Raw genomic sequence first — 17,838 nt, forward strand, 5'->3', positions numbered from 1 at the left:
TCATCTTTAATTTTCCAGTTTCAAACCTGCATGACTTCAAAGCTATCTGCCTTTCCTTACCCCTGATCTCTAGAGCCTTCTTTTCTAGAGTTTCCGGGCTTCCAGTTGTCTTGAATGAATCCCATGAAACAACAACCACTATATATATTTGTACTGTAGGAGACAGGTTGATACCCTTCTGTCCCATACTGGGGAGTGTTTTGTTCAGCTTTTCCAAGGAGTATCTTTAAGGAACATTGTCTCAGTGAAGGCTCTGAACAATAGCAAACAGTTAGGAATGAAGAAACTTACGAATGTGACACCAGAATAATTTTTTTAAATTCTGAATACTTGTAGCTACATAAATAGAGGGAACAGCCAAAATATTAGTTTCACTAATATTAGTTATGTTGAAGATAAGCTGATGGCTTGCAGGAGTAAGGTACACTCAGACAAAGGAGCACCTGGTTGTGCCTTAGGAGTGCTGATTTCTCTGATCCCACAGGGAACCTTCAATAGTTTGATTTGTAGATGCCTAATTTAGTAAGCATGTAGTTTACCTAATTTTTAGGTGACCCTAATTAGATGATCTGAATTCTCCTCTGAGAGTGCATTAAAAGTAAACAGTGATGTGGGAATTTTACATACCCAGGTATACGCTGTAGATCATTTGTGAAGGTATCATGTATACCAGTAGTGTTTACAGCCTAGCTATATATAACAGATATTTCTATTCAGTTCTCCAGGTCCAGCCCAACTTTTCATCAGTATGTGCCTTGATATCCTTCACCAAGGATAATTACTTTAAACAGTTTTTCTAAGCTGTTAGCTGCATTCTCTGCAATAATAGGTTATTTAAAACTATGCAGAAGTTACATTAATTTTCTGGCGCTGTTCTAGACAGTGGCAGTTTCTCTGTGCCAGTAACCTACCTGTTATGTATGATTTCAGCTTTTAAGGTACAAAACAATTGTATAAATCTTGCCTTCTGTAGTACGGTGTCCTCCAGCATCAATGCTCTGGCTGCTGTGACTGTTGAAGACCTCATTAAGCCCTACTTCAAATCTCTCTCTGAAAAGAAGCTGTCATGGATTTCCATGGGGATGAGTATGTCTAGAACACATCTTTTCTGCTTTTGCTTTACAAAGTGAAGGTTTGATTCAGACCTTGCTTATGATGGTGTATGTCAGGAGTAAGTAATTCACACCAGTGGGACTATGTTGGTGCAGCATTTGGGGGAGACAAGATCAGCTGTGTAGGTTTTACACAAATGGGGGACAAGTGAGTTTAAGGAAAAAAGGAAACCATCTTGTTTGGTCTTTAATAAGGAAAGATGCAGTCTATCTGTGTTCAGTATTGATTCTCAATTCTACAAAGCCAAATATCTCTGACTTAAAGACCTGCTATTTTTCTTTCATCTGTCAAAAATGAGAAGCAAAGGAAGCTTTTTGGTAATATTTTTTTAAAATTGATATGCAAGCAGTAGCCTTGTATCCCAAAAATATTCCAGAGAACAAGAAATTTCACATCTTCACTGATATACTCTCAGACTGTCACTCTGTTTAGCTCCTCTGTTTAATGTAACTCAAAGAGAATCAGAACTAGACTGAGCAGATGGTTTAAATCTGTGAAATGAAATTGCCATGTCTGCTACTGGTACTGTCTTTGACCAGCTGCAGGTGTAGCCCAAGAAAGTGTTTGTAGTAAGAATGAAAACACCTCCATCCCAACGTGCTATCATGTTGAATCCCATACCAGGGAGCATGGCAGACTGGTGGGTGGGTAACAAGAATTAAATATTGTCACCTGAGAGAAGTTTCTTAAACATTGCAAACAATGCTTATGCCAAAATTGTTGTTTGTGGTATCATGAGTTGCCTGACGCACCACAATGAATAGTGAGATTAAGCTCTTGCTAGAGCAGTGAAACTCATCAGGGGCAGAGGTAGGAAAAACAAGTAAGCCAGTGTTACAGCTCCTGGAAAGAGGCACTGTGTCCTGGTGACCTGGGGTGTCCTCTGTCACTGTGCCAGCTCCCAGTGATCTGCCAGCGTTTACTCTTTTGCTTCCTAGACTTTGGCTGAGAAGTGAAAATCATTCCCTCAAAATAAGGACAATGACACAGGAGATTAGCTGAGAAAGGTGAACAATAAGTGGGTTATTGCCACTATGCTTAATCCGTGTGGCTGGCATTTATTAACTAATTCACAGAATGAAGATTTCATCAAGTTTGCATGATCGCTTCTTAATGTAAACAGAAACCTGACCTTTTGGCCAATTCAGGCTCTCTTAGAAAAACTCCAGGTGTTAGCACTTTTATCTGGGAGGTGTTAGGGCCATGCTGGGTTAGGCAGAAACGTTTCCATTAGTGATTTTCAAACTTTGGCAGATTTATACATTGTTCTGCCTTTCACTCACAGGCCTCTTTTATGGTGGAGTCTGCATTGCTATGGCTGCGGTGGCATCTCTTCTGGGAGCCTTGTTGCAGGTAGGTGCCAGACAGCTTTTTCATGCCCATGTTGAATGACCCAGAATAGATTATGTAAGAAAATAGTGGTAATGAATACCATTATGAGATAAGTTTTTATTTTTCTTGAGTACTGATGTGAAAGCGCCCATGGCCCGTGTTTTAAGGATCCATGGCTCAGCCTGTGTTTTAAGCATCCATATATCAAATCCTAGCAACTGAGTACACAGCACTTAAAAAAGTCTCATAATTTCTCTCTGAACATCTTCTCTTCTTGTCATTTTGGAAGCTTTACCTTCCTTGCACAGCACCTGATAGCAGACTTTCTTCCTTCCCCAGGCAGCGCTCAGCATTTTTGGCATGGTTGGTGGCCCCCTTTTAGGACTGTTTGCCTTGGGAATCCTCTGCCCCTTTGCAAATGGAATCGTAAGTAGAAATCTAAAGACCTGTTCATCCAAAATTTATTGATAATTTTGGGCTTCACCTTCCACTAATAATTTGATGTTGGGCAGCAAGGGAGATGTTTTTGGTACTTTCCGTGAGGACATTTCCCCTTGTTCCCTTTCTTCCTTATCCCAAGGAAATGACAGTCAGAGCTGTATAGGAACTTGAATTTCCATCCCACAAAGAGATTTGGATGGGGGAAATGATCTGAATAAAAATGAAGCTTTGACAAGGATTTCTTAAAACCAGGTTTAGAAGCAGGGACAATGCATCTTGAGATACAGCCGAACAACCACTAGGCTCAGAGAATGCTGGTCTGTCTGAGCAGAAGGGGGTCAGGCCAGAAAAATGGGGTCTAGGCACTTGCAGACCAAATTGGGGTATTCTCAGAGTGCTTCCATATTGTAAAATTATAATTTCCAGAAGAAAAACCTTTTCCATCAAAAAAAGGATTTGACAAACTTTGTTGATATGGTTCATGGTTTAGTCTGGCAGGATTACTATTTAGTATTAGTAATTGTACCATTACTATTTACAGGTTTACTAATTTATTATAGTAATATTACTATAATAATATATAAATATATTAATATTAGTATAATATTTTACTATTACCATTTATAGGTTTACTTGTCACTGATCTTTACCCCTTTGCAGTTGAAAATTATATATATATATATACTAAAGTAAATTTTAAAAAATTGGAAAATTTCTTCTGTATTTGTTCAAGGAGGGCCTCAAATAAAGCAGGATTTTCCCATATACCATGAAGACTAAAGTTATCTTTTGGTTGTAAAGACCTAGTGGCAAACAAAAAGAGGTGTGCTCAGGAGATGTGAAAAAACATTGTATTTCCCCAAAAGGGAATGAAGTAAACTCCCCAGCACTTCCCAACTGTATATTTCATTTCTGCTATGGAGGCTACTGTTCAGATTATCTTGACTATTTCTTACTCATCTAATTGTTGTTTCTTTCAAATATCTTTTGCTTTTCATGTAAATCTAAGTTTCACTTTTTGTTTTGCAGGGAGCATTTGTAGGTCTTGTCAGTGGTTTCATTATTTCACTTTGGGTTGGAATTGGATCTCAGATTTATCCTCCACTTCCAGAGAGAACCAAGCCACTCCATCTCTCAACTGTGGGATGTAATATATCCTTAGGAAATTTAACATCAACAGAAATTCCATTAACAACGGTTTTCAGTACACCAGGTGCAGAAAGGTATATGAGTTCATCAAGTACAGTAACAAAGTATGCATTTTTTTTAAGAGACATGAACATCTGTACAGTATTTGGGTTACTATAATAATCCTTCTCTGGTCTATCTACCACACTCTTTGAGATACAGCAGTTTTCTTAATTTTTTTTCCTCTCAGACTGAAGTAGTTTGTCTGAGTTATGCCACAACAGAAGTCAAAGTGAGTATATCTATTAATCTGAAAAGCTTCAGTTCAATATTTGCGTTCAAAGGCTTGGACATGCCTTACTGTGGACCACAGTTTTAAACAAAGATATCATTTATAGTTATTGGATTAGCTTCTACAATCTGTCATATGAATTAGCGTAATTGGCAGTTAAAGGGCAAAATGCCGGTTAGCAGCTCTACCTACAGCAACTTATCTGTGCAGAATAGTTCTAATCTGTACATTCAGAATGGGCAAAATACATGGGATTTCCTCCACTTTGCAACTGCCAAATGTCTTACACTAGATGATCACAGTTAAGTTTAACATGAATGGCAATAAAGAGAACAGCAGGAACAAAAAAAAAGCTGAAAAAACACATTTCTAGGGTTTCAAAATCCTTACACCTTAGAGCATTGTACAATCAAGAGATACCCTGACACACTGGGTGTCCAACATCCGGTTTCATACACCACACCTCTTGCATGAGCCCTCCGGCATTGCTCCTGGCTGCTGGGAAACACCTGTTGCAACAGAGCACATAGTCAGGGAGAGCAGAATGAGGTGTGAAGACAGTTGCTCTGTTGTTTCTGGCTGTTTAGAGCTGCATAGGTTTGATTTCCTTGTTGGTTTTTTTGTGCCCCTTCCTTTAAATAATCCCACCCTTGCTAAAGAAGTTAATCCCTTCATCTGTATAACTAGAGTGTTCAGCTCTGCACTAGATTCCCGGCAGAGACAGGACTGTCCTGTTTTACCTGCTCTGTCTCATGCATTGCCTCACTGTACTGACTAGCCTTGTCTCTTACAAAGGAACTTGTTCTGCAAATTTTGGCACAAATTTTCAGTGCACATATGATTGTATGGAGGTAGCTCAAGATTACCAGGTTGCTTGGTTCAAAAGTACCTCTGTATTTATACACTGTCTGGAAACAAGCACTTTCAAGGTTTTTGGAACAGAAATGGAGAGATTAACACTTCTTCTGCTTTATTTCAGGCCTGCCCTGGCAGACAACTGGTATTCCTTGTCTTATCTCTACTTCAGCACACTTGGGACACTCGTCACAGTAGTTGTGGGAATAATTATTAGCCTCTTAACAGGTACTAGTTTCAGAGTTGTGATTGAAGTGTCTCAGATCTCTTTTAAACTAAGATGTCCTGAGAGCCGCAGGAAGTGCCAGTAACCTATTGCAAACACTGTGTAAAAGTTACCATCCTAAATCGAATTTCCTCCCCTCAGCGCTTCTGCATCCCGCTCCTGGTCTTTGCTCACAGCAAAAGTTACTACAAACCTCTAAGGAGAAAGAAGTTTCAGCATATTTTTAAACCTAAGGAGCATAAAAAGAAGGAAAAAAAAGACATCTGTCTTTCCTGTTTTATTAGATGCCTGCAGGGACTGGAGGTTTAAGACTTGTCCCTGAACATGGCAACAACTCCGAGCAAGGAAATACACTCATGCTTCTAGAGGACAAAAGCAGTTTGACTTAGAGTGAGTTCAGAGCACTCAAGGGCTGTTGTCTGCATCCATAGAGTGCATGCTTTTCACCACATTCCTCAAGAACATGCCTAAGAGCTGCAGATCCTCTGCATGGCTATGTTAGCTTCTTTCTCAGTTTCCCAGTAGTTTTATGCAAAGGGAAAAAGCAGCTTGCCATGGGTAAGAATGGGGAGTTCAGTTCCAGCCCATGGCCTCACTATTTTTGCATCCAGGTCAGATGCAAGATACATTTGTCATTTACCTCATGCATGGCAGAAACAGCAAAAAAGCAGCTGTTCTCACAGCTTTTCCCAGTATCCCCAGCCAGATTCATATAACAGCCCTCATCTTGGAGGCTGTTTGATTTCAAATTTTTGGACTGATCCACAATGGCTCCAGGACTATGAAACTCCAAACTCAGTAGACAAACTCACATTAACTTAACTTCCCTATGCCCTGCAAATAATAAGCACAAGCCACATTTATCTAATTTTATTTTTCTTCTCAGGTTTTAGATTTGCTCCACACTTTTCTTCAAGCACATGCTCTTCCCATTGCTATAGTGATGCTTGAATCCAAATTTCACTTTTTACCTGGTAGGGATCAGGTTACCTATAGGCCATGAAACAAAGCATGAAAACCACACAACTCACTAAATCCAGATAAGAAATACTCAGCCCAAGAACAGAAGCACAAAAGAATTAACCCAGTCACAATGTCACCCTGCTTCTCATGGAGCAAGATTCCATTTAAACCTCAGATAGCAAGCAGAGCTAATTCCCAGCCCCTACATCACTTTTGTTTCCCACCCAAGAATAGCTAATCTCCCATGCCTTAAAAATGCCCAGACATTCCATTAACCCTGATCCCCCCATCTTGGGGATGCTCTTAAACAATTCACTATAAAAATTGCTGGTGAGTTTGGAGACAGGAGTCTTGCTGATAGGGAGCTGAGAACTGGAGCTCAGAGTTCAGGGTAGCACTTGGTACCAGAGCTCCTGGACTGGCAGAGTAGTTCCGGATGCAATTTATTTTTTTCTGGTGATTGCCAGATTAAATTTTTTTCCAAAATAGGAAATCCAAGGAGGATCTAGGAAGCTGGGAAATAGCTAAGGCATTTCAAATAGACTTTGAGGGATCATTTTATATATTGAGAGGAGCAGGGAATACATTTTTGTAAATAAATGATCCCTAAGGTCTGTGATTGCTTGATTGGCTTTTGCTGCATGACTCTGTCCTGCTTGCCTGGCCTGGTGCCCATAGCTGGGGTCTGACACATGGTTTGCATGTGTAAAGCTGGCTGAATAAAGCTTGTCTGTTTTGTAGGAGGACTAAAGCAGAACACAGATCCTAAATTCCTGCTGACCAAGGAAGATTTCCTGTCCAACTTCTCAGGGTCTGAAACTGAGCAAGTAAGTGTAACTGTGCATCTCTGATTTAAATCAATCTTTCCTCCAGGGGACAAAGGCAAACAAATTTCCTGGCTCATGCTTTTCCAATCAGGATGAATAGCACCTGATGCTGCCTGATAGGACTATGTGCTTTAAGGCAGTAGGAGAGCACAAGGCAGGTGGGAGTAGTGCGAGGAAGCAGTTTTGCCATAGCTTAGCTTCAGTCAACAACAGAGAAGCAACTGAGAAAAGGGACAGTTTTCTCCATGTTTCTGCTAAATACTCCCTAACTGGCCTCTGGGAAGCTACCCCAAGGCACACTTTGGACTCAGCAAAGCTTCCTTTTTTTGTGAACATGTGTTCTCTAAGGCCAGAATTTTATTGTAACTTTGGCTACTGTTTGAGAAAAAACATTTCTAGTCAGTGTATCTGTTTCATAGCTCTCATCCTAAGAAAAAGAAAAATATTATTGGATAATAACATCCATTAGAAGGGAGAATACAGGGAAATTTTTTTTTTTAATAAACTACAGATCATTTTTCAATCAATATCGTCAGCTGAGCATTCAAGTTCAGCTTTGTTCAGTAGTTCAGGCAATAATAATATCTTTAAGATGGTCCAGCTTGCAAAATGTTTTTCCTTGATACTTACAACTCCTTCTAGAATGATCCTATGTATTTCAGCTTCTGGATAAGAACACCAGTGAAAAAAAGGGATATTCTACCATACAATTGTAATGTTATTTGCCCATGTCAGTACTGGAGATCAGCTATGCAGTTACTGTCATTCACTGTCTTTAATGGGTCAACATCTGTTTCTACCATCCAGGAATTGAATCCCTGAAGTCTTTTGAAAAAGATCAAAACAATCCACCACCCATATGGAAGCTAAAATGTCCACAGCCATACTTTTTATCCCTGGAGTCAGAAACAAGTCTCTTTATGTGTCTGTCTCTTATTTGTCTAAGAGCTGAATAACAAGTGGTTGGAATCAAAAATACTGCAGAAAGTTGATGAGATAAAAAATCAGAGCTAACTAAGCAACTTTCTGCACATGAGGAGCTCAATATCTCATTCCATTTCCATAATAGAAATGTGACATCAAAGCAATGGTGCACGTTAATCTGCTCTTCCTGTCGCAGATGGGGCAAGGATAAAGGGTTGGGAGTCAGTAGCTCAAAGACCTGGTGGTGACATATGAGTAGACATGAAAACAGCAATTAGAACTTTGCGCAACCAGACCAATTTGCAGGACAAGAACATTTTGTGTTACAAGAACATTTTACACAATAAGTACCTTATGCAATACAAAACTTTCAATGCCCCTAGAAAAATAGCATCTACTGCAATGAATAAGTATATGTGCTCTGTCAGCAGCCAACACATTTTCCTGCAAGGCAACCCTGTATGTCAGGCCTGACTCTGCTGGCCAAAGAGCGGTCAAAGAGAGGAAGACTCTTTCTTGTTTCACAGCATGGCTTTTGTCTTTTGTTTTTTTAGCCAGAGAAAGTGGAAGTGTTGAACTGGAAACCATTTACCATGGCAAATGAAGGAACTGACAACCCTGCCTTTAGCCCCATTGAAATGGATGTTGCAAGTGACAAGAATAAAGTCAATGGTCTTCACATATGACACAAGGCTGTGTCAGCCCATGAGGACAGTTTTGTTCATGTCAAGCACTGTTGATGTTCCTGTTCTGGGTCGGTTGCCAGCTCTGCTGGGGTCAGGGGCAGGCATCTGCTGGGCTTTGTGGCACTATCGCCTTTGCATGACCTTGACATTAGTCAAGAAAGGAATCAGGTTTTTCTTGAACTTCCTCACTCTCTCTGATTCTTGGTGACAGAGCCTAAAGCAATATGTGAAATATTTGCCTGATATTTTGAGCTTCCTGGAAAATATCTGCTTTTAATCTCATTTCACCCTCAGAGTGAATTTTTTATTTGGAAAGAATACTGTTCTCCCAGACATGGTTGTTTTTCTGGCCTTTTCTTTTTTTCTTTTAAGGCATTGAAAGTATGATGAGATTAGGGTGTGGGACCTTATCAGATTGCAAGAAATAGTGGGTCTTTTTTTTTTGTATAGGAGGTATATTTAGTACTATCTGGTTCCTCTGTAGAACTGATTCTGAGAGTGTATTTATTTTGTTGGTTTTGTTGTGTCTGTTTTTTTTAACCCACTTGTTTCTTGGCTACCTGCACCTTCTTCTCTGTGTTCACTGCTGCGAGCTGCAAGAGTGACTTGGTGGTGGTAAAGGCAAGAGTCAGTACTGTCTTTCCTTTCATGACCTATCTCCCTGTTCTCCTCTGTCTTGCCCTTACAGAGCTGGTCCTCGTGAAGGAAATAATCTATTTATACTTTTTATTCAGTGCCATAGACCAGAACCACAGCAGCCTTCTGCTGCATGCCCAGCTTGCTGGGCTGGGATTGTTCTTGCACTGGGCTGGGCACAGTGCACAGAGATGTTAATAAAGAAGGTTCCCTTCTGGCTGTACTGGACAAGAGAGGAGGCTGTCTCTGCATTTGCCACAGCAGTTCTCTCCAGCTATGAGCTGAAACTTTCTTTGTGTTCTTGCAGCCCTTGTTTTCTCCCTGGGGATTCATGTTCAAGGTTGGTTCAGATCAGGCAAGTGCCTACTGTGTTTTGGCAGGTGTGCAGAGCCCCCTGCACAATTCTCTGGGATGGAGAAGGGATCACAGATGATGTCATATAGTGGAGGCTTCTCCAGGGCTGCAGGGCTTATGGAATAGCCTGTCCTCTGGTGGGGCTGCCAACAGAAGGTTAACAGCCCATCCATGTGAGACCATGCCCTGTGCTGGTGTTTTGGGAGGGTGAAAACTCCCATTGCTTTCTTCTCCTGCTTGCTTTTGGGTACAGTGGGGAACAGACTGACCCACTGTGTTGTTTTTGTGCTTCAGACTTTAACTATGGCTGTACAGGAATGTTTAAAACTCTTCTACAGCAGCAAAATTAAGCTGGAAAATTAAAGCCATTGCAGGAAAGCTGAGCTGTGATGCTTAGAAGGCAGTCATGCTTGAGAATCAATTGAAAAACTGACTGCATGCCTTAAACAGCTTTCTAAAAATTATACTGCATTTGTGCCAAGTACTGAGCTGCTGTAACTTGGAAAATGACACAGTGCTAGCTACCTTGACTGGAGCCCTGTAGCATCTAAATCAATTTTTTTCTGTGCCCTTGTGACAGAGGACATTTGATGATCTCTTGCATAAGATGAACTGTTAGGATCAGAAAACGAAGGTGAAAAAATGGGCTCCAAGGACCAGACCAGGAGAAGAGGGCAGCCAGACACTCTGTGGGTGTCACCAAGGCCGTGACTCCATGAGCTAACCCAGTGCAGAACTATGTGGTGATGGAGGCAGGTTTCCCCCATGCCTCCTGAAGCATTTTTTTGCATTATCCAGTGCAGACTTTAGGGCCAGCCCCTTTTCCCACTCCTCTGCTGTAGCTCTGGTACAGGTCAGTGCCTAAAGCCACTGTGTGAAAGGGCTGTGATCAAGTGGGATAGATCCCATGAGTTATGTCTTGTGTCCCTTTATCTGAGATCTGAGACAAACAATAGCATCCTGAATAAAGTCTTCTAGGATTCAGAACAGGAATGTCTCTGTTTTGGGACTGTCTGAGTTACTCTGAGACAATTAGCCCATTGACTGAATCAGCTGGCTATGCTTCTCAAGTCTCAGAAGATAAGTGCAGCTCATTCAACCTTGTGCCTTGTCTTCATGACCCAGAAACAGATACTGCATTCTGTGCTGTGGAATCTTCTTCAGCCTTGGAATATAACAATTTCTACTTACCTGGTACTTTCAGCCCATAGATGTGAAAGAGGGTGGTAGGTACTGCTATCTCCACGCTGCTGCAGAGTGCTGAAGTGGACTGGTGTGCCTCTGTGTACCTGTGCTTTGTGAGAGAGCTGTAACAGAGAACAGAAGCCTGCAGCAAGCACTTGATCTGTGTGCCTGCCAGTATGGCTACAGCCCTCCCAATCCAAATGCTGAATTCCTGTGTGAATGTGCTTCTCCAGAGGGTGACTGGTCACTGCTGTGTGAAACAGCATCAGCATGTCCTTTCTGCATCACTCTGTGCTGAAATTACTGTGCTGTAGTTGATGCTGCCTTAGATCATCTGTAACTTCTACCTGTTTTGTTCATGAAAACTAATCTTCCTGGCTATCAGACTTAAAAAATTTAGTTTTCTGCTCCGTGCTTTGAATTCACTTAGTTTTTTTAAAGCAGAGGAAATTAGTTAATTACCATCTTACCTCCCCTTTATTTCTGAAATCACTATTTAAGCACTGAACAGTCATTTAACTTGAATTTTGGTATGAAGTGAAGTTTGGGTTTGGGCCAGGTGATATTTATTGGTCCACAATCATATCATCAAGATGAGTTTTCACTGGGAAGTATATCTTTCCGTAAGCAGTTTAGAGACAAACACCCTTATGCTTTGCAGGTGACCTAAGCAGCTCAGCTACTCCATTTCTTGTTATCCAACCTCCCATGACTGCTGCAGAGCTATAAAGTGATTCTTTTGGATTTATTTTTTCTTATATTCTTCTTAATTGACATCATTAATTAAAACAATTAACTTATTTTCAATAATATTTTCTCTGGGAAAATATAGTGTCTTTTGCTAGCTGAACTCTAAGCCAGGGCCTTCCTTGTCTGTGTAAAAGCAAGATAATTCTTGGAGTCTCCACCATATTCCTGCACCCTGATCCTTCATCTCTCCCAGCTAAAAGCTGTCCCGATAAAGGAATGTGGGATGCTCAGAACTGATTCATTTCACAGGAGTGGGAGCACTCTGCAGTGTCCAAATTATGTGCAGCATCTGGCAGGGTCATGAGACAAAACAATTAGGAACCTGTTTAAGTAAAAACATTAAAAAACCCCAACCATAAAACCACAACAGTAACAATATTTGACTATGTGAACACACAAAAGAACCACAGAGAGAAAATAGTGACAGATTTTGTCTCTTTTTGGTCTGCATTTAAATTTTGCTTTTATCTGACTGGTCAGTTTGCTTGCTGAACAAATAAGGTAAACAGAAAGAAACTCATGAATGACAAGCAGTAAATATTTCATGTGCATAATTTATTTTTAAAGTTTATTACATCACATTGTACAAGCATTAAACATGGCTTTATGTTGATGATTTTTTTTAAAGTGTGAAAACTTGACATTCTTCTCCATAGAATTTTAATTTTTCTATTTACAAATAAACAATCTCTCTATATACTTTATATATATATATATATATAATATATATGGTCAATAATGTAACTCCCCTCAGAAAGATTTAAAATAAAAAAGAACTGATTTGTAAACATGTTTTCTGTTGTAGTATTTGGTGACTTGAACGTAGATGATGCTCTATTCCTAGATTTTTCTTTTGTCAGAGTATCCAGGTTGTTCATTTACATCTTTTATTCTAAGATCTGTAAAACCAGCATGGGACAGAATGCAAAAAACTTAGCAAACGGGCTGAAAAACAGTCCCAATGTACATTTTTTCCTTGGTTTTAAAAACTGGTGTGTAACTGCTCATGAAGTACATGCTGCTGTCAAGAATGGCCTATGGAGAACAATCCTATGCTGATTGCAAGATGATTTCACAGTAAATCCTCTGATGTGTGCTGTCCTGCTTGCTATGTAAAATGGCTGTGCCATGCATTGAGGTTGCAGTTTTTTCTCATTCTCTTGTGCTCTTGTGGAGCTGGAATAAGTAAACAACATACAGGACTGTCACATGGAGATTTAAACAAAACCCATCATCAGATCAGGAAGAGAATGGCTTAAATTAGTTCTCTAGAGACTATTAAAATTCCATTTATCATTATACTGTTATTTGTATTTTCTTTTCTAGTAAATAAAAAGGGGAATCTTTCCTGAGTGTTCTGCTATGTAGCTCTGAAGGACTCCAGGGAAATCTGTTCATCAGACCAGCAGCAGAGAAACCTCGATGGGTTGGCTGGTCAAACTGAAGTGACAGAGATGTACTCAGGGTCTGCCAGGAAGGTTAGAGCCCCTTGCAGCATCACACTCAGCACAAGCTTGGCAAGCAGCCAACCTATGATCTCGTTCAGAGCAGGACACATCTTCTAGCAATGTGTTGTCAGGAAAATTCATCCTAATGCAGCTATCTTGAAAACTACTCTCAAAAGCAATTATATCTATTGCATTTCTGCTGCACATGATTTGTTTTGGCACATTTTATTGCAGTGGTTTCTCTGGAGTAGAAGTCAGTTTATATTCTACTGTATTTCAGTTCAGTTTTCAAAGTTACTGAGATCTAAATTGACAAAGCTGCGTCTTACTGCAGGGATTTGCAAAGGTCCATTTTGCTCATATGGGTGACACTGATTTTATGCATGGCTCATGTCTCACTTTACTACTTAGTAAACAGTTTCTAAGCTCTGGTTATCTGTTGGTTTAGACATTAAACGGAGGGTATCCAAAATAATCCAATTATTCATGAGAATTTGGTCTGAATATGATTTTGCTCAGCCCTCCTGCCCCAAAATTCCCAGGCTGCAACTGTAGGTGGTGAGTGGTAAATACTAACCCATCTGGCATGTGTGTATTGGAGGTCAACATTGCCTGAACCCCACCCCCTATTTACAGAGACAGAAATATTCCCATTTCCCCACTGTCCTGGGGGCTGTGTCCACTGCTGCTGTGAGCAGAAGCAAAGATGATCAAACTCACTTCCTCATTAGTCAGGAATTTACCCCACAACCATTACTTGTGCTCCCCACTCAGTTTGCACCAAGCCAACACAGAACAGACTAATCCTGAAATTCCCTCAGTGTTTACGTTGTCTCATGGGACTTTCAGGCTTGGGCCAGGATCTGATAAAAGGGATCTGCTACATCATTTATCCTCTTCAGGTAGGTTGGAGGGTTGCTGCTGGGGGAGGTTCCTTGCTTTTTTGTGTAGGCAGGCGGTGGCTGCCGAGAGGAGGGTGCTCATATTTTCTTTCATCCCTCTCCTTCCTCAAGTCATATTTCCTTCATCAAAGCTCCCCCCTCTCTTGCAAATAGCTCAGTTCTCCTTTGCAGTGGAAAAAAGTTAATAGATCTAATTTGCTGCTATTTGTCTTGGTGCAAATGGTCCTGCTGTCATGTGGAGCTTGAGGTATCCATCTGTAGGATCTTGCATTGTGTGATCTGTCCAGAAGGGCAAATTCTACTCCTTCTATCAAATTACTTCCAGAATAACTTTTAGGAACAACTGATTGAAGAGATTTCACAACACTCAGAATTTTGATTCATGTTGCTCTATCCAAATGATGTATTCAAAGATACGAGTCCACTCTTTTGGGTTAATAGTCTGGAAATTATTAATTTCTTAATTAAATCAGAAATTTTACATTTCTCAATATTAAGGAATTTGCTAAAGGATACTGACGGTGGCTTATTTTGCCCAAGTCTCATTTGCAGCCTGTGCAGAATTGCTCTGCATTAGGGATTTCAAGCTGTTTCATACTACAGTCTGTTGTTTTGTTTTTTCCCTCCCCCCATTCATAGATAATGGAATGATAAATACAGAAAGTGCTACAAGTGTAGATATTCTGGATGATTGTGTTTTATTCTGCTCACCTTGTTCATCTGCCCTTTTTTCTTTGTTTTACTTAGGCAGATAGATCTTTAAGACACTGTCTGACATGTGTTACATGTGTAAGTACACCCTAATTCCTGACTAGGCCTCAATGTGATCTGGCATCACAAATCCGTGGGCAGTTCTGGGCAAGATGCCCTAACCTGATTTCATTCCTCCAGACACCAGATAGTCCTATAGCTGAAAAGGCACTATTCAAAACTTTAACATCTATTCCCAACTTTTCACAGTGTCATTTCCAAATAAATGACCCTACAGCTAGATACCTCTGGCCACATTCAGATGCTTGGCTCTCTGCACTTCTGATGCCTACATTTTTCAGCATTGTCAGGCCAGTTGATCAGACTCATGATCATGCATCTCCTTCTAGATAATACTTCAGTATTGTTGAGCAATGGAAATGGTTGGTCCAGCTACGTGACCTTAACTGGTGGCAAATGCAAACTAACGCGGTTGGGTCCGCTGTGGAGGAGAGCAACGCTGCCATGCACGTGCTGCAGGTGGTGGCCACACACACAGACAAACACTGCCACGTTGCCAAGGCGCAGTCACTGCTTGTGAAGTAGCAACTTCATGAGAATGAGCCGGAAGATCACCAAGTTCTGTAAAGCACTGGAAGTTGTGTAACTGCTTTGAAGTTCAGGGCCCCGAGTTTTAGTCAGGGCCTGGGAACTTCCTGGCAAGAGTGCAGAGACTTAGTGTTGGTCTGATGTGCTCATGTTGACATCAGCTCTGGAGTAGACTAAGCCTTGGAAACACCTCTAATTTCAAAAGGCTTATGACAAAATCCACCCCATTGAAGAGGGGCACACATGTGCTAGGTGCACACGTTACTGACTATTCCTTTCAGTGCACTCTCTGCTGTAGAAAACCAGGATTTTTTTAATAAACAATAGTTCTTATCTTCTTTTAAGCAGTTTCTTCCTCATCCTGTCATGGCCACTCATTGTGATAAGATTTTCCATTCTTTTTCCTTTCCTTCCGCTCTTTTTGCAGACGTTCTAGCTCAGCTTCATACATCATTTCCTGAATCAGGTACTTTTCTCTCCTCATTCGATCTCTCAGATCTTTTGGAAGATCTGGAATTAAGTAGGAGATCAGATGCTTTATGCAAAAGACAAGGTGCTGTGAACACAAAAAAAGGAAAGAAAAATTTAAAACCTCAGGAAGAAAACCATCTCTGAATCTTCTGAAAACCATCTCTTTCTGCTATGCAGATAGATGCTGTGTTTAAACTAAATCCATTACTAAATTTTAAGAGAAAAAAAAAGAAGTTTTTTCTCCCACAAAAACTCCAGCCAGTCAGTGAATTGTGGGTCACAGCAGAAATTATGAGCAGATGGGTTAAAATAAAGCCTCAAAACTGTTCTATGACCTGTGTGTTCAAAGCCCAGAGGTCATGATTTGCTGTAAGGTTGTTTGGACAGAGCCTGGTTTTAGTACTGGTTAGTTCCTGCTCTGCAGGAAGAGGAAGCTCAAATGATGTAACACTTTCCTTTTGCCATAAACACATCAAAATTTGAAGTAGTTGAATCTATACAAAGGCAGTAACATATCTATACAAAACAAAACCTAAACATTTTTTCTTACCCTGTGTCTCTTATCCAAAGACACATTCCTCTTTAGCAAACACCACAGTTAAATAGAAGTTGACTGACACTTTGAGCCTCCTATTTTAGGCATGACACATCAAAACTTGAGTTTGATGCCCAAGGATTGCATGAGTGTCCTTTTCTGTTTGATCAGAAATGCTTCTTGGAGATTTACTCACGTCACTTAATAGGAGGAACAGATAAACAAAAAAATCCTCCATCTCAGAAAAGGCATACATTCTAGATTGGAGAAATAAAGGTATTTTTTCTTCTCCAAGAGGAACCCTTCTTTTGAAAGCCACTGAAAAGAGAATGTAAAATGTTTTCCCATGTATTCTTCCTGCACGATAAATAAACTCACAATACTCTAATTGTTGGAGTTTTTTGCCAAACCTAAAAAGAGGGGAAAAAAGCCTCTTCTGCCAGTTTAGCCTGGACAAAGAATTCCTTTTGCAGTGATACAAAATACTTTTGTTTGTTTTCAAAGGAGGTTAAGTTATCCAAAACAAACCACACTCAGTGTGCCAAAAAGGGGCCTGAGCCTAGGCAGTTACTTAATTTATGAAAAAACCTATCTTGAATCCTCTATATCTTTGTGCAATCTTTATTGTAAGCACTGCGACAATCACAATACAACCCTTAGTGTTTTCAAAAAAAAATAGGTCATGGTTTCTGCTGCAATTACCTTTTTGATTCCAGAGATATAGTTAAGGAGACAGCTTGCAGTGTCACTAAACAGAGTGGCTCATGTTGAGGGAGGCAGATATGAGCCAGCCTATGGCTTTGGTTGAGAAAAAGTAAAGTCAACTCAGATGTGCCCGGTAACACTAAAAGTTATTCCACAATTGGTCACACATTTGGTTGGACACTGAGATTTGAACAGGGCTCATTTTTCTTGCCTCACTTCTCTTTGTGCCTACGCTGTGCTGCCTTTATGTCAAGTGTGTATCAAGAGGCCAGACTCTCTTCAGTCTTTAGAATTCTTAGGCTGACTTTCCAAGACTATTCTTGCAGTCCTTTTTGGAGAGGCATACCCTGACTTTCAGTACTGACTCTTCATGAAACTAGAAGGGATTAAGCCCAACAGGCCTCTGTTAAATCTTTCTCTCTTTCTTTCCCTTAATATTTACTTGAGTGTGGAACAGATGATGGAAGAAATTATCTCCTTGGAAACTAGTAAGTTATCCAGTGTAAAGGGAAAAGAGAGCTCAACTTGCAGCACCATATTCCTTCATCTGGGGAGGTCTGAAAACTGCAATCACGGGGAATTTGCTGAAGTCCTTGGGCTTCTGCTGAGCCACAAGGAATAGAAATAATAATCTAGAAAATGCTTCTTCTCCACCCTTGCTCTGATGCTTCTGTTGTGTTATTCAAAGAGGTGTGTTGAAAGCTCAGTTCAGAATAAATTTACACTCTTCTGTGAGTCAGAATGAAATATGTGCTCATGAACACTA

The 17,838-nt window shown here is 40.4% G+C and overlaps 2 protein-coding genes across 2 annotated transcripts in view; one reads left to right on the forward strand and one right to left on the reverse strand.

Annotated features, from left to right (window-relative positions):
- SLC5A8 (solute carrier family 5 member 8) overlaps nt 1–12,707 on the forward strand; it is a gene marked incomplete at its 5' end in the record, with an annotated part of 29,253 nt that extends 16,546 nt beyond the window's left edge. Inside the window, 7 exons of the mRNA XM_058804826.1 lie at nt 974–1,086; nt 2,399–2,466; nt 2,785–2,871; nt 3,916–4,109; nt 5,286–5,389; nt 7,092–7,177; nt 8,656–12,707. Of these exons, the coding sequence (XP_058660809.1) occupies nt 974–1,086; nt 2,399–2,466; nt 2,785–2,871; nt 3,916–4,109; nt 5,286–5,389; nt 7,092–7,177; nt 8,656–8,787 (784 nt within the window). The remainder of the gene's footprint in view (nt 1–973; nt 1,087–2,398; nt 2,467–2,784; nt 2,872–3,915; nt 4,110–5,285; nt 5,390–7,091; nt 7,178–8,655) is intronic.
- A 2,283-nt stretch (nt 12,708–14,990) lies between these two features.
- Nucleotides 14,991–17,838, reverse strand: part of ANO4 (anoctamin 4) — a 118,041-nt gene continuing 115,193 nt past the window's right edge. Inside the window, exon 27 of the mRNA XM_058805155.1 lies at nt 14,991–15,917. Coding sequence (XP_058661138.1) covers nt 15,726–15,917 — 192 coding nt within the window. The 3' untranslated portion in view covers nt 14,991–15,725. The remainder of the gene's footprint in view (nt 15,918–17,838) is intronic.

This window comes from Ammospiza caudacuta, chromosome 5 (assembly GCF_027887145.1).
Source record: "Ammospiza caudacuta isolate bAmmCau1 chromosome 5, bAmmCau1.pri, whole genome shotgun sequence".
Lineage (NCBI taxonomy): Eukaryota > Metazoa > Chordata > Aves > Passeriformes > Passerellidae > Ammospiza > Ammospiza caudacuta.